Raw genomic sequence first — 15,456 nt, forward strand, 5'->3', positions numbered from 1 at the left:
AGTAAATGATGTCATCCACCACATCGTATTGGTTGTCCTGAGTGTCAACGTCCATTAGCTTACATGCAAATGTGTTTTTGGATTATTTCATAGATAAGTGTGCTTTCTAGTCAGCCGAAATCTGAGACACTAAGCAGATGGTTGGTTTTCTTGACAAAGCATTTGCAACCACATTGTTCTTTCCCTTCACATATTCAATGTTGAAATCAAAAGCCTGAATCTTACTTACCCATTTTTGTTTCCTCTCATTCAAATTCTGTTGCCCTAGAAAATATCTCAAACTATTATGATCAGCATGGACGAAAAACTTGGTACCCACCAGATATTGCTGGAACTTGGTCAAGGCATGCACAATGGCCAACATCTCTTTGCCATAAATGGAATATAGGTGCTCAACTTGTGTAAGCTTTCAACTCTCATAGGCTATAGGGTGTCTTTCTTGCATCAATACTGTAATGTCCCCACTTTAGCAGTTGACCAAGTTTGTGTGTGTGTGTGTGTTAGCTTAGTTCTACATGATCCCAAGGGCTAATGAAGGGTTTAAAGGGATCCTCGAGTGTTTTGGCCTAGTCATCTCCAGTTTCAAAACGGAGTTGATTTAATCAGTCTCAGGCATACTTACTATTTTTAGTAAGTCAATAGGACGAAGACTAGTTTTGGTTATTGGATTTGATACTCCTCGGCTAGAGCTTTCCGACAAGCTATCGCTCATTCTATTCAGAGTTCGATAGCTAATATTTTTTTTTGCTCGAAGTATTATAAAGTAACATTTAATTTAGTTGTAAAATATTAAAGTATTACTTTAATATAGAATTTTATGGGAATGTGTGCAAATCAAAGGGGCACCTAAGGGAGACATAAGTGAATATTTTAATATGTTTTATATTGCACATCTTTTATCCCACATTTCTCATGAGAGTTGAGTTGACCCTTAAAGAAAGAATAAAAGGGAGCGTTGGTGGCTTCATTTCGAGAGGTTGAATACAAGGAGAAATCAATGTGTGAGTTGCAGATCCATTCTTGGCATTAGAGGATGTCTATCCTCTCTTGTGACATTGTAGACGTCATTCCCTTGGGGTTTGGCCTTTAGAATTCATTTCTATCAGCTTCATTAACAGGCAGATTGGGTGCATTTCCAGCTATAGGTAGATTAGGTGTTTGCTCATATCCTCCTCACTTCTTGTTCGATGCTTATGCCATTCTGAAGGGATGATTTTTATGAAGATCTTGGACTAATTGAAGAAAAATTATACTGTAGCAGCACTGTAGCATGGCACTATTCACATTACTCTAGCGCAACACTATTTACGCCAATGCAGCGTGACACTATTCACGTCACTGTAGCATGACACTATTCATGTTACTGTAGCAGCATGATGGGAAGTCATTATTGGAACATTATGTTATAATGCTGGAGTAATTAGTGTGTTGAAAAGACTACTATGTGTTTGATTTTATTAGTTTTGAAAATAATATTATTTCAGTAGTAGTTCAATCTTCAGTTTGCATATTATTATAAACTCCTTCTTGTTCATGTTATGTGATTTCAAATCTATGCAAAGACATAAAAATAAACAAACATTTAATTTCCGGAGCCATAAAGGGGTTTACACATTAAAAGCAGAAATTAAGAGTTGAATGCAAATTATTTGACTAAATTCCTATTAGTAGTTGGTAGTTGTTTGGGCATTTCTAGGGTGTTTATTACAAATACCGCGCCAATGCCCTCTTTGGATGCATCACACTCTAGAATGAATGGTTGAGTGAAGTTTGGTAAGGCGAGAATCGGGTAAGTGCTCATTGCTTGTTTTAACTTATCAAAAGTGTGTTGTGCCTTTTCATTCCACTGGAAGGAGCCTTTCTTAGTTAGATATGTTAATGGTGCATTGAGCTGAGAGAATCCTTTTACAAACCTCCAATAATAACTGCACAGCCCAAAGAACCCCTACAACTCAGAGAGCGATTTTGGAGGGGGCCAATCAAAGATAGCTTGAATCTTTTCCTGGTGGATCTGTACTCCATATTTACTAACAACGTGCCCTAGGTATAACATTTTTGTCATTCCAAATTCACACTTGGATTGCTTGGCGAACAAGGATTGAGCCTCCATGATCCCTAGAACTTCGTCCAAATGTCTTAGGTGTTCTTCCTAGGTTTTACTATAAATAAGGATATCATCAAAGAATCCCAGCAAGTACTTATGCAATTGTTTGTTGAAGATGCGATTTATGCAAGACTGAAAAGGAGTTGGTGCATTCATTAATCCGAATGGGATGACCAAGAACTCATAATGCCTAGAGTGACAACGAAAAGCCATCTTCTCTACATCTTCTTCCCGCATGTGGATCTGATGGTATCCGGAACAAAGATCTATTTTAGAAAAATAAACTGCACCATGCAACTCATCCAACAATTCATCGATCCTGGGAATAGGATATCTATTTTAAATTTTTTCATTTTCTTCTTATTCAACGCATGGTAGTCCACACACATCTACAATGTCCAACCTTCTTTTTCACCAATACCACTGATGATGCAAAAGGGCTAGAGTTGGAATGGATCCATCCCTTCTCGAGGAACTCCTGAATTGTCTTCTCAATCTCTTCTTTGAATTTTTTTGGATGGTGGTATGGCGTGGTGATAACTGGTTTGGCGTCAACTTCCAACTCGATGGTATGCTCAAAAATACGATGGGGAGGTATGCCAAGAGGAATGTCTATAAAAACATTATCATGGGTACTCAAGATAGCTTTTAGATCATCTTGGTGTGGTCTCCATTGTCCTTTTATTGATTTTGTGGAAACAAAGCAATGTGCAGCCCATGCAATGTCATCATGCCGAAAAATGGCCTCCATCTGTTTGCTGAAACTTCTTTTGGTCCCTCATTGGCCATCCTACGGAGAACAACTATTTACCGTATAGGTAAAGGAAATGAACGCATACAGACAATAGAGCACGAATAGCAGAATTATATTCGCATAGTAGATGAATGATGATTTACAATGATCCCAGACGGGCTATAAATACTACTACCGAACCTTCTCGAAGAAGTCCGTCGGCCACAATTATTCTATCCGCTACAAATTATTTACCACTGGACCATCGGCTACAGAATACCGAAACACCGTCGGACCGTCAGCTACAGAATACGAAACACCGCCGGACCGTCGGCTACAGAATACAAAAACATCGCCGAACCGTCGGCTACAGAATACAGAAACACCGCCGGACCGTCGGCTACAGAATACAGAAACACCGTCGGACCGTCGGCTATAGAATACAGAAACACCGCCGAACCGTCGGCTACAGAATACCGAAACATCGCCGAAACCATTCAGTCGGCTAACACCATCCCCCCCAAAAAGAAAAGTCGTCTCCGAACGACAACTACAACATGTTTGAGACAAATTAACAATCAAAATATATCATCAAAGCGACTACAACAAGAAAAATCTGCTTCTGTCACATCACTTCCACATTCATCCCGTTACATCTGTAGCCTCTGCTAACACAATACTGTCTCCTCAAGCTGACCTTGATAGCCACCTGTGCTGCTTTCTTTGTTTTCAATTCCTCGGTACCCTGAGCCAAGTGTCGCTGCACTGCCTCTAATTGGATGATCAGCTCCTCCCGAGCTCTCTACGCATCCACCAAGACAGCCTCACAGCCAACACTTGCTCCCACTGCCTCTGGTACACAGAAAGTCCATGCCTGCAGCAACTTCAACTCTTCTCAATTGATCAGACTCCCACGATTGATATTCGCCACGACTGGGGGTCCAGGGGGCAACGCCCCCGGGGGGGTCGAGGGGCAGCGCCCCTCGCCGCCAAGACCAAATTAGCACTTCGCAATCCACACAGAAATGCACGGAACACACCATTTCTGTCATTATCTGCCGATTCTACACTCTTTCTGGCAACCACGGATGCGTCCCCATCATCTGTCACTCATTCTGAACAACTTGAATCTATCGTCGTTTTTTTTTTTTTTTGCTTGCTAAAAAAAAAGTCACACCCATCTTCTACACGAACTCAATGAGGAACAGAACTCCAACAAACTTTCGGTGAAACGTCTCCTCCAACAATGAAAACCAATACACAGACAAGCCTTACAAAGAACACCAAGCAGGGGATCCGCCGTCACCTCGTATCCATCATGCCAAGTCGACCATTGCACAACGGATGTCACTGCTGCTAAAGATTATCACCGAAGGCACAATGTATGCAAGGAAACCTTGCTGTATGCTCGCAGAAAAGAGTTATAAGCCCGCGGAGGAGAGTTTGCAATGGACGGAGGACAAAAAACGTTCAAGCCCACGGGGCTTTCCTTGGCGGAGGGCGCTAAAAAAAAAATTACGTCCGCGGACATCTGCCCGTGGGGGCTTTTTTTCTATAGGAGGAAAACTTTATGCCTGCGGACAGCTGCCCAGGAGGCTTTTAAGAGCCCACGGACAGACTGTCTGCGGGACCTCCCGCTACACTCCTACGGGGTCTTTCTCTGCCCGCGGACCCGCAGGACTTTAACTGCCCGCGGACAGGCAGTTGCCCGCGGGACCTTTCAGTCCGCGGGCCTTCCTGTCCGCGGGGCCCTTTTTTTTTTATATATATATTTATTTATTTATTCGAAATTTTTATTTTTATTTTTCGAATTTTTATTTTTATTTTTGGTTGCAAAGTCGAACACATCAAATAACAGAGGTACCTCCAGATGATGCTGCTGCCAGAGAGTGCTGGAATGACGACGATGGAGGATTCAATGACGGCGAGAGCTTTCTTGCACGATATGATTTCAACTTAGATCCGTTAACTGACTGAGCTATCTCTTGTCCGTCCAAGGTTGCCAGTTTGATTGCCCCATTGTCGCCAACCTTCCGAATCTGATATGGTCCAACCCCTCTACTCTTAAACTTTTCCACTTTGATTTCATTCTGTTTGTTTTGTGCCACCTCCGTCGCCCATTGTGCTTGCAGTCGTTGCGCAACTGGATTATTTCCTTGCTGTCGGTGCCCTTCCACTAATTTTATGCTGCGGTGTAACCTTTTCTTTCCGCGCGGTCCATTCACCATGTACCGGACAGTGGGATCTTTTGTTTTTCTGTGTTCAGACTGTATGTTCTTCCCCTCAGCTTCAACCATGACAGCTTTTCCTTCTTCCGCTTCCCTGCATTCCTCCGGACAGTCATTTTCCTGTGTTTTTTCACGTTCGTCGACTGTTAACATATTGCAACTCGGAAACAGTTCGTAGTCTTCTATCTGCCAGTGGAACAGGCCATTCACCGAGTCCAGGTCGTCATCATTCGATTCTCCGTCAAGTCTCAATACTCCTTCGTCTGGTTCCATTCTCCTCTTTGCTTCGTCGTCACTTTCGCCGTCATTTTCTGAATCTAACGATGCTGCCTCTTCACCGACCATTTGTGTATGCAGGTCAATTGTGAATCTTTTGCTTCCGCGCTCCATTGATAGGGTATTTCGTTTCCAATCATGTTTTACTGTTGCTTGCACCAACCAATCCCCTCCCAGAATAGCATCATATCTTTTTCTTTTCAATGGAATGACTACGAAATCTAATAAAAATGGTTGCGTACCAATTGTTACCGGTTGCGCTTTCAAGATTCGCAACGGTTTGATTCCATGTTGGTCTGCCGTGAGCAACTGATATGCAGGTGGCCACAATGTCGGCTTTCCCAACTTCTTCCAAGTATCCTCCGGCAACACATTCACGTCGGACCCTCCGTCGACAATTGTGTCTGTCAAAACATTTCTCAAAATCCCCATCTCGACGACCGCCGAATGCCGTCCGGAGGTGAGTGCCAGCAGCATTGGGTCTGTTGTCGTTACTTCCCTACTGTCCCTTCCTGTGTCCTCCGTTGGTTTCGGAAACGGTGTATGACTCAAAATGGCTGTCCGTAACTGGGGCATTGTGAGAAGGAGGTCCCTTATCTTGACTGGTATCTCCGTTTGTAAGATCTGTCGTACAATGTTTTGTTCTGCGAAGTTCCGTGCCAAGGTGCCGGTGATGTCCTTCAACTGAGATGTCCCCGCCGAGGATGCCTTTGCAATTTCCGCCTGCGCTTCCCCCAATTTCCTCTTCTCCTCCGCTTGCCTCCGTGTAATTGCCAGAACCTCCTCTACATCCGTGCCGACAGTGATCAAGTTTACTCCAGACTTTGAACACTTGGAATCTTCGTGATCACCGGGTCCACACCATCTGCATAATAATTTCGGTGTGTTTGCCGCTGTACAATTCCGCGCAAAATGACCCCACAAATTACATGCTCGGCATTGAACGATCGGCCGTCCGTTTGCATCATACTGAGTTCGACTTCGGCTCCCATAATTATTGTTATTATTGTTATTATTTTGCCCTCTGTTATTATTCCTGTATCCTCCGGATGTAGCACCGGTGGTATTCGTGTTTCGGCTACTACCCGACGGGGAAGCCTCATGTGTGAAAACCACCTGCGGAGATCCTCTTGTCTTCATGTTAAAGGGGCACTCCTTTGTCGAATGGCCCATGATCTAACAAATGTCACAGAATTGGTTCTTTGGACACGATCCTTTAGTATGACCGTCAGTCTCACATTCCGTGCACCACAGTTCACTACCTTTTGGCTCCTTCTGCATATTTTTAAACTCCATCATGCGGATCATATCCTTCTGTAGGGCCCGAACTTTCTTGCTGCTGCCTTCGTCGTCGCTGCTATCATCTCCGGCAGGCTCATCGTCATCAGAATCAGATGAGCTAGTTTTCTTTTTCTTTGTCTTCTGTTCACTTTCAAAATCCAATGCTCTGTTATACGCGTCCACATACGACGATGGTGGCACAATTTTCATTTTCCTCCGCAACTGTGAGCGTAGGCCGTCCACAAACCACCTTTTCTGCAATCCGTCCGCCGGCTTGCTTTCCATTTTGTTTATTAAGTCTTTTAATCTCCTGGCATAGACACGGACAGTTTCATGCTTCCCTTGCTTGGTATTGAAAATTTCTACTACGATTTCATTATCGTCCTGCAAGAGTTTAAATTCCGCCAAGAACTCCTTTTTAATGTTATCCCATGTATCCAGCTTCTGTGGATCCATATCCGAAAACCAATCAATCGCGACACCCCGTAGGGTTGCCGGAAATTGCCTGACCCATTCGTCGGTATCTGTGATTCCATTTGCCTGCCAGATTGTCTCACATGTCTTACAATGTTGGAGGGGGTCGGCTGTACCATCGCCTTCAAATTTCGGAATTTTTCTTTGGGTCCCGCCATAACACTGGAGGTCTGCACTCCTACACTGGTCGGCCCTCCCACACCGGCGGTTGGCACTCCCACATCGACAGTCTGAACTCCCACACTGGAGGTGTCGACAGCTGCGAACCTTGGTGAAGACGAAAGATCCTCCGAAATTGTTTCCCGTGGAAGTCTATCCTAGACGAAGAGGTCACTCCACGCTCGTGCTCCGTCGGCACTGCGAGCCGTGCGAGTTGATGCTCTTCCGTCTGAATTTTCTTCCCTCGGCGAACACAAATTCAAGAACTCCTCCCGTGCTTCTTCCATCAATTCCACTCGCTGTCGAGTCTCCTCCAACAATTTCTCCGCGCTTCGGTTTCTGTCGGCAATCTTTTGAAATCTTCGTCGGCGTTCGGCTTGCTGTGCCAGAATTAAATTCTCTTGCGCAATACGGATTCCATCTTTTCCCTTCGCCTTATTCCGATCCTTGTTAAGCTGATTTGGCATTAATCTTCATTCCTCCCACCTTCCAGATTCATAAGGCAATGGCGCCAAATATTTACCGTATAGGTCAAGAAAATGAACGCATACAGATAAGGAACATGAATAGCAGAATAATATTCGCATAGTAGATGAATGATGATTTACAATGATCCCAGACGGGCTATAAATACTACCGCCGAACCTTCCCGAAGAAGTCCGTTGGCCACAATTATTCTATCCGCTACAAACTATTTACCGACGACGTCGGCTACAGAATACAGAAACACCGCCGAACCATCGGCTACAGAATATAGAAACACCGCCAGACCGTCGGCTACAAAATACAGAAACACCGCCGGACTGTTGGCTACAGAATACAGAAACACCGCCGGACCGTCGGCTACAGAGTACAGAAACACCGCCGGACCATCGGCTACAGAATACAAAATACCGCCGGAACCATCTAGTCGGCTAACAACAACCTTCTTCCCATTGACAACAAAAGCGAAGTCCATCCACTTGAAACCCTATGTGTATTCATCTAGTGACTCCATGTATTGTATTCCTAGAGTAACCTCCATATCATCTAAGTCTACTATAAAGAAATCCTTCGTAACCATGTGATTAGCCATGGTGATACTCAATTGGGAACAAGGTGCGTGCACGGTAAGAGTGTTCCTCTTGCAACCTTGACTTGGAATCCTATGTGTGTCTCTGTAGATAGACTTCTTTTCACCAAACATGAGTTTATGAAGTTTAGAGTAGCTCCCTATCTAGCATCGTAATGATCCTTTGTCCCTGAAGGGTTCCCCATACTCTTAATACCGTACAACTCAGGCTCCCAACGAGGATGGTGGTTCCTCCACGCTGTACCAGTGTGGCGATCTTCTCTATACGGTTCAATTCAACCATTTTGGAGTCCTCTTGCTGGTGACCATCCTTTGTGGGTAGATTCTCCTGATCATCCTCATCATCAAACACGACCTCGATGTAGTGTATTTTTCCTTTATTGAGGCATTTGTGGCTAGGTTCCCACAACTTCTTACAATTGAAACATAATTTCTTCCTTTGGAGCTCCTGTCTGATAGCTTCATCCAACGAAGACTTCTTCGATGGAGGTTCGTTATCTTTTTCCCTTGGAAATACTAGCGGTTTGGAGTGAGAGTAACCTCAAGAGGATGATGTTGATCATGATGCCATGCTTCGCGTCTTTTTTATAGCCTTTGAAAGGGTGACAGGGTTGAAACTTTTTATCCAACCCCTCAATGGTTCTGTCAGTGCATCCATGAAGAGCACTATTTGTCTCCTTCAGAAATGTCTGTAACCAAAACAGAGAGTTTAAAAAATTCAGTGATGTACTAGTCGACCAATTGTGTTTGTGTCAATTGTGCCAACTCTTTAAAATTAAGTTCCGGATCTTTACCATCAAACTGATTTATCAATCTTTTAGTGAATTTTGCATAAGTATTTACTTGGTCATGCCCCAATATAATGGTGCCATGATGCCACCATTCATGGGCCACTCCCTCCAAGTGGAGTGCTGCAAATTTAGTTGCTTCTTTTGGCATAGGATTAAGCTCAAAGTAAGTATCGACCTTCATTACCCATGCTTGGGCAAATATGGATCCGGATCCATCAAATGGTGATATACTTACTTTACTCAACTTTCTTTTGAGATCATCATTCAAATATCCTTTGTTTTCGCCTCTAGAATATCGCATTCTCAATTGTGCGTAATCTTTGCAAGATATATCCTCTTCTAAGCTTGCATTCTTCTAGTCTTCTTTCAACTGTTCTTGAACTTCCTCAAACGTTGGTTGCCTCCTTCTATGTGGTACCTTCGACCGTGGAGGGACAGTTGGCATGGAAGGTCAAGAGTGTGTTGGATGAGGATTTGCCTTTCCTGAGACCGAGTTAGCATTGTGACCATTTTCTTCCACAGATATCTTATTATCTGCCAGTTTCTAAAGAGTTTCTTCCATAAGTTGTTGAGTGTCATTGATCTATGCCTAATTCCTTGAAAGATTCCTCAACAATGCCTTGACTTCGGTAGGAGTGGGTTCTTGATCTGTCATTCTATCAATTGAGTGGGATCTCCTTTTTTGGCTATAAACTTTCATTCATTGTCCACAAGCTAGTAGGATGTATGGCTCTGATACTACTATAATGTTTCAAACCCCTACCAGAGGCTAGACTTGACGTAATGCCTTTTTTTTGTGACTATTGTACCCAGATTTGGGTTGTACGATGTCAGGAGGCAGGCGCATGGTATGAGGAATGACTGTACAATCTATTAGATTGGGAGGTTGTATAGAGATGGTGGCCATACAGTGGGTTTGTTGGTGGCCATATAGAATGTCAAGACCGTATAGATGAAGTGCTTTGAGGCCGTACAGATGCTATTCGTATGGTGGGAGTGACGGGGGCCTTACAGAGTATCAACACCGTACAGATGGAGTATTTGGTGGCCATATGGGATGTCTGTGAGTGTGAGGTGGAGGTGTTAACTTCCTTCTATGTCGGAGCAAACAATGTTATTAATCCGGAAGGATTTGAATTTAATCTTGCCAAATACACAGAATGAATTGATAGATATAATTGTAGTTCCAGTCACAAATATATTCCAACAAGATGGTGCCTCAAATGTGCCAGATCCAAAGCAAAGTAGAACACAACGGAATAGGGTAAGGGTTGAATTCCACCGAAACCAAGAAGCCAAGCAGGGAAGATCTTTTACTTCCGAAATGGCAAACAGTAGTGACCTCCAACAAGAATTCACAGTATAAAATAAATAATCCAAAATCACATAACAACTAATACCTACATGCCATACTTAAATACCCTTCAGAGAAACTCTCGAAAATTTACAAAGATAGCAAACAACACCTATGGAAACAAAAAAAAGGGTCCAAGGTATACTAAATCAATTTGCCCATAAACAAAGATTTGATTATTTATTTATTTTATGATGGGAACATTACATTCAATTATGTACTTGTAATTTCAATAAAACAAATTACATGTAAGATGACAAATTGTGATTTCATGTGACAAGATTCCATGCAAAGTTGTAACTTGCAATTATATCTAATCACATTGCAAATCGAAATACAATAGGACTTGCAATGTTGAATAAGTCTAATTGCAGATAGTTAGCTATTGAAAAGGTTTTAGTTTGAATTCTCCGACCTTTTTCTCCCAAACCCCTCACCTATATGTAGGGGGATGCTCCATGTAATCTTTTAGCTTTTGGCAAGCAAACAAAAATTTGTCAGTTTGACAAGAACTCTAAGACTTTGAGCTTAGATGTAAATAAAATTGTAATCAATAAAAGATGCAGGTTGTTTTCAGACTTTGTGATGATTTCAATTGTTATGTGATGACATTTTTCAGAAATCATTTGTGAGTGTTGTGCTATTGTTCAGGAGATATTTAAATTCAACTTACAGATTTTAAGTTGCTAATTTTTTTTTGGGTTGTAGTTAGGTTTCAGGTTTGATCTTGCAAATTCTGAGTTGTTCATCATGTTTGAGATTGGCATAGAACACACAAACACGGAAATAACTTGCCAACTTTGTGCTACTTCATTGTTTGCATTTGTGCATGCAATGTGAAATATATGTTGGAGACTTTGAGCTGCATGTGTGTTCCATTATTTTTCTCAAAATCTCATAGAGTCATGGAAAGATATGTTTGAGATTGGCATAGAACACACAAACACGGAAATAGCTTGCCAACTTTGTGCTACTTCATTGTTTGTATTTGTGCATGCAATGTGAAATATATGTTGGAGACTTTGAGCTACATGTGTGTTCCATTATTTTTCTCAAAATCTCATAGAGTCATGGAAAAATTTTGAGCTTTCATGAACTTCTAGGTCACTGGAGGTTGTTGGTATGGTGAAGGTTATTCTTCTATCTAATCTTCTGCTTATCATGATTATTGATCCAAGTAATATTTTGTATGTAAATTACACCAGCAATTATAGATTGAGTTGTAAAGGTAACATCTATTGGAAAATTAGAGAATCGGATGAATTTAATGATCTATTTTAGCTTATTATAAATAAAAGTAGTTAAGTGTTTTGTTGATTCAAGCTTTAATAAGAAGGGGGAGCCTTACCTTAGAAGCAAGAGTGATTGTGTCATACACCATGGCCGAAACCATTGTTTTCAAATTAGTCCCAAAACTATTGTTTGCAATATATCCACCCAACAGTAGGCATCACAAATAATGTATTCAGAAGGAGCACAACCCTAAAATAATGAAAAATCAACAACATGTGTAAAAAATCTTTCGAGTGCTCATGTGAGAGAAGTTAGAAATTTCCAAATATGTTAGAATTGGTAAGTGAGAGTACAACACATTGTGTGTAAATGTCCATTAGAATTAGTTTTCTTTCTCACTTGAACTAATTTTCTTTCCAAGATGTTTTTTTAAGTAGGTTGGCCCATCTTGCATGCATTTTTACATTGTACAATTCTGGTTTCTTAGAACTAATGACTGCTGGTAATGCTTTTATGAAGGTTTCCTGATTGGCAATTAAGGTGTGAGAATTTTTCCTATTGGCATCATTGATTTTCAAGATTAAGTTTCTTCTTTCAATTATTTTCTAGTTGGATTTTCTCATTCAGCACATTTTGTAGTACTTGTAATACCCCTGATTCCTATTTATATGATAAATAATGCTCTAATTGTTTGTTTCATTGTATTTTGACCATGTTATATCTTTTAAATTATCAATTTTGGAAAATAAATGGGCTCTAGATTGTTGAAGGCAGCATAACTTATGATTGAATTTTTTTTTGGCAACTACATTGTTGTTTTTTAGAAAGTTTTCCTTGTGCTAGATGCCTATAGATAATTCACTATTTTGATAGCAGAGAGTGTTGTTTCCTTCATGCTCCATATTGTTGAGTGTATTTTGGTGATATAGTCACTATACTCTCTACTTTTTAATTTACAGGTTCTCATGTTGCGTGTTTCTAAAGGAGAGTATATCCAGAGGTGAGCTATTCTAGAACATTGAAATCAAACAAAATAATTTCTATCATAATCTGAACAAAGGAGCCTTACATAACTATTGAGCATAAATAAATATTAAGCTTGGAGTAACATGATTATTCTTTTGTTCAATGTTGAGGCAATACACTGAATTTTTACTTGAACAACATTATAGGTCTTTATGCAATCTTTTCATAGATTTATACATTTAACCATCAATTCATTTGTATCAATGCATGCCAATGAGCCAAGAACATGAGTAAAATCTGCAGATTTTGTTAAAATGGAAAATAAATATTTGTAAGGAACGGACTGCAATGCATTCATGATGTAAATTAAAATGCTTAAATAAAATTACATAATATGAAAGCATATCTTTTTAAACTGTTTCTATTAGAAATATTTGCATACTTTACCTTTGCTAGTGAATTTTCCTTTTTGTGGTCTATCATCCTACAACCAATCTTACTGAGTTGTTTTACTTTGTAGATTTTAGGCAAAGGTGGTTAATTGCTTCGAAAAACGTAACCTCTTTTCTCTAGATTCTTGCCTAGAATTATGTCCACATATCATCTCTATGAAGCAATTATGTCCACAGTCATTCACTTTTTGTAATTTTAGACAAATGTGGCTAGTTGCTTTGGTAAAAGTCTAAGTGATGCGTGGGCCTAGGAGGGGGGTGCGGATGCAGATGTGGATTGGTGCGTGGATGCTTCCAGGTTGCTGCTTTGTCTCCTGCGGATGCGCATGGGTTGCTCCGGAGAGCATCCGGGCGCATCCCGTGAGCATTCGACTATTTCCAGCGTCTAGTCACTTAAGTGACTTAAAAAACATGTGCTCTAAATGTTTTTTTTTTTTTTTTTTCCCTTCTATTTGCCTCACAACCCTAAAACAGCTCAAAAAGAGGCCATTCATTGCCCATTCTTCCCATTTTGATTTCAGCTGGGCTCTCTTCTCATTTGGTCTCCATTGTGGAATTCTGAAAGCAAGGTCATTAGTTTTGAAGAGGATCATTTGTAGGGTGTCTATTGAGCTTCCACAAAGGATGAATAAGAATCTAAGGTAAGCATTCAATCCATTTCATGAGTTTTTTTAGTGATTTTTTTTAATTCTTCATGAATTTTTCAAGTTATAGAAGAAATTTTTCGAGAAATTTTTTTATTTTTATTTGTAAAGAAATAGAGGAGTAAGTTTTTTAAAACATTTCTAAGTTATTTTTTTCTATTTTCTTATTAGATTCATAGTTTCTATTGTGCAAGAATGGCCACTACTGATAGTCAAAGTTCAACAGGAGGGCAAGAATAAGTGATAACTTCAATATTAATGTGGCATCTCCATTATGGAGACACACCACAAGATCATCACAAGTTTCCAGAGGTGGGTCATACATTTGGAGATGCAATATATGTCATAGTAAACCATTCAACAACTCATATTCTCGGGTCAAAACTCATTTTATGGGCCCTACTGGTAAAGGAATAGCATTGTGCAAGGGAAGTAAAGATGGAAAAAGGTTGAGCGATGCACAGTTAGCCGGATTCATAAAAGAACAAGAGGCTGTTGATCCTTTAGTGAGAAAATCAAAAACAAGTTTGTAAAAACCTTCATCTACGAAGAGCAAAGTGAATGTGTCCACTGATCATGTTGCATCCTCCAAACATCCATTCTTGGAAGTGGGAGAGGAGGATGATGAAGTAGAAGTTATTACCCACAAAAGAGGTTTGTTGGATCAAGCATTCAAAATGGAGGCAAGAGAGATTGCTGATGAAGCAATTACACATTGCCTTTATGCTAATGGTCTTCCATTCAATTTGGTAAGATCACCATATTGGAGGGAAATGGTTGCAGCCATCCTTAGAGCACTAGCTGATGACATTAGCACCAGGTATGAAAAGGTGCGTACTACTCTTCTGTGAAAAGAAAAGATTTCTATAGACAAAGCTCTTCAACCAATTAGAACATCTTGAAAAACTTCCGGCATAACTATTGTATCTGATGGACGGAAAGACATAAGAAATCGACCATTGATAAATGTGATTGCAATGTCCCCCAAAGGGGCAATGTTTTTGAGGGCTATTGATTGTGAAGGACAAGTTAAGGATTTACAATTCATTTCTAGAATTCTTATTCAGGCAATAGAGATGGTGGGTAGTGAAAATGTGGTCTAAGTGGTCACAGATAATGCCACGAATTGTAGGGGTGCAGGTGCTTTGGTTGAGTCTCAATACAACCATATTTTTTGGACACCATGCACTATACACTTTCTCAACTTGGTCATGCAACAAATTGGCACCCAAATAGATTGGGTGAAGCAAATATACCAAGAGGGAGAGGAGATACAAATGTTTGTGACACACCACCACATGTCACAATTTATATTCAGATCATTCTCCAAGTTGGAGTTGTTGAAGGTAGATTTAAAATTGTAAATTGTAATTATTTAGTTTCATTTATTTATTTATTTTGAATAAGTTTTATATTCATGTTCAATATCAAATTTCTTGTTTATAAATTTGTTTTATATTTGATGTCATATTGTCAACTTGCTTATAGGTAGCTGAAACTAGGTTTGCATTTCACATTGTTGTTCTAAAATGCCTCCTCAAGGTGAAATCAGCATTGGGCCAAATGGTTATTTGTAATGAATGATAGAAGGCTTCAAATTTAGAGAGAGCCTTGAAGGTCAGGGGTATGATCTTGGATGAGCATTGGTGGGCTTGTGTGCAATTTATATTGGATTTAACCTAGCCTATC

At 40.5% G+C, this 15,456-nt stretch overlaps 1 protein-coding gene across 4 annotated transcripts in view; it reads left to right on the plus strand.

Moving 5' to 3' along the window:
• LOC149565406 (Chaperone DnaJ-domain superfamily protein) overlaps positions 1-15,456 on the plus strand; it is a 196,807-nt gene that overhangs the window by 112,586 nt on the left and 68,765 nt on the right. For all 4 annotated transcript variants that reach the window (XM_089818918.1, XM_089818920.1, XM_089818917.1 and 1 more), the window contains exon 3: positions 12,665-12,705. In XM_089818918.1, the coding sequence (XP_089675044.1) occupies positions 12,665-12,705 (41 nt within the window). The remainder of the gene's footprint in view (positions 1-12,664; positions 12,706-15,456) is intronic.

This window comes from Cupressus sempervirens, chromosome 3, assembly GCF_028749045.1.
Source record: "Cupressus sempervirens isolate cs-2001-9-10 chromosome 3, ASM2874904v1, whole genome shotgun sequence".
NCBI lineage: Eukaryota > Viridiplantae > Streptophyta > Pinopsida > Cupressales > Cupressaceae > Cupressus > Cupressus sempervirens.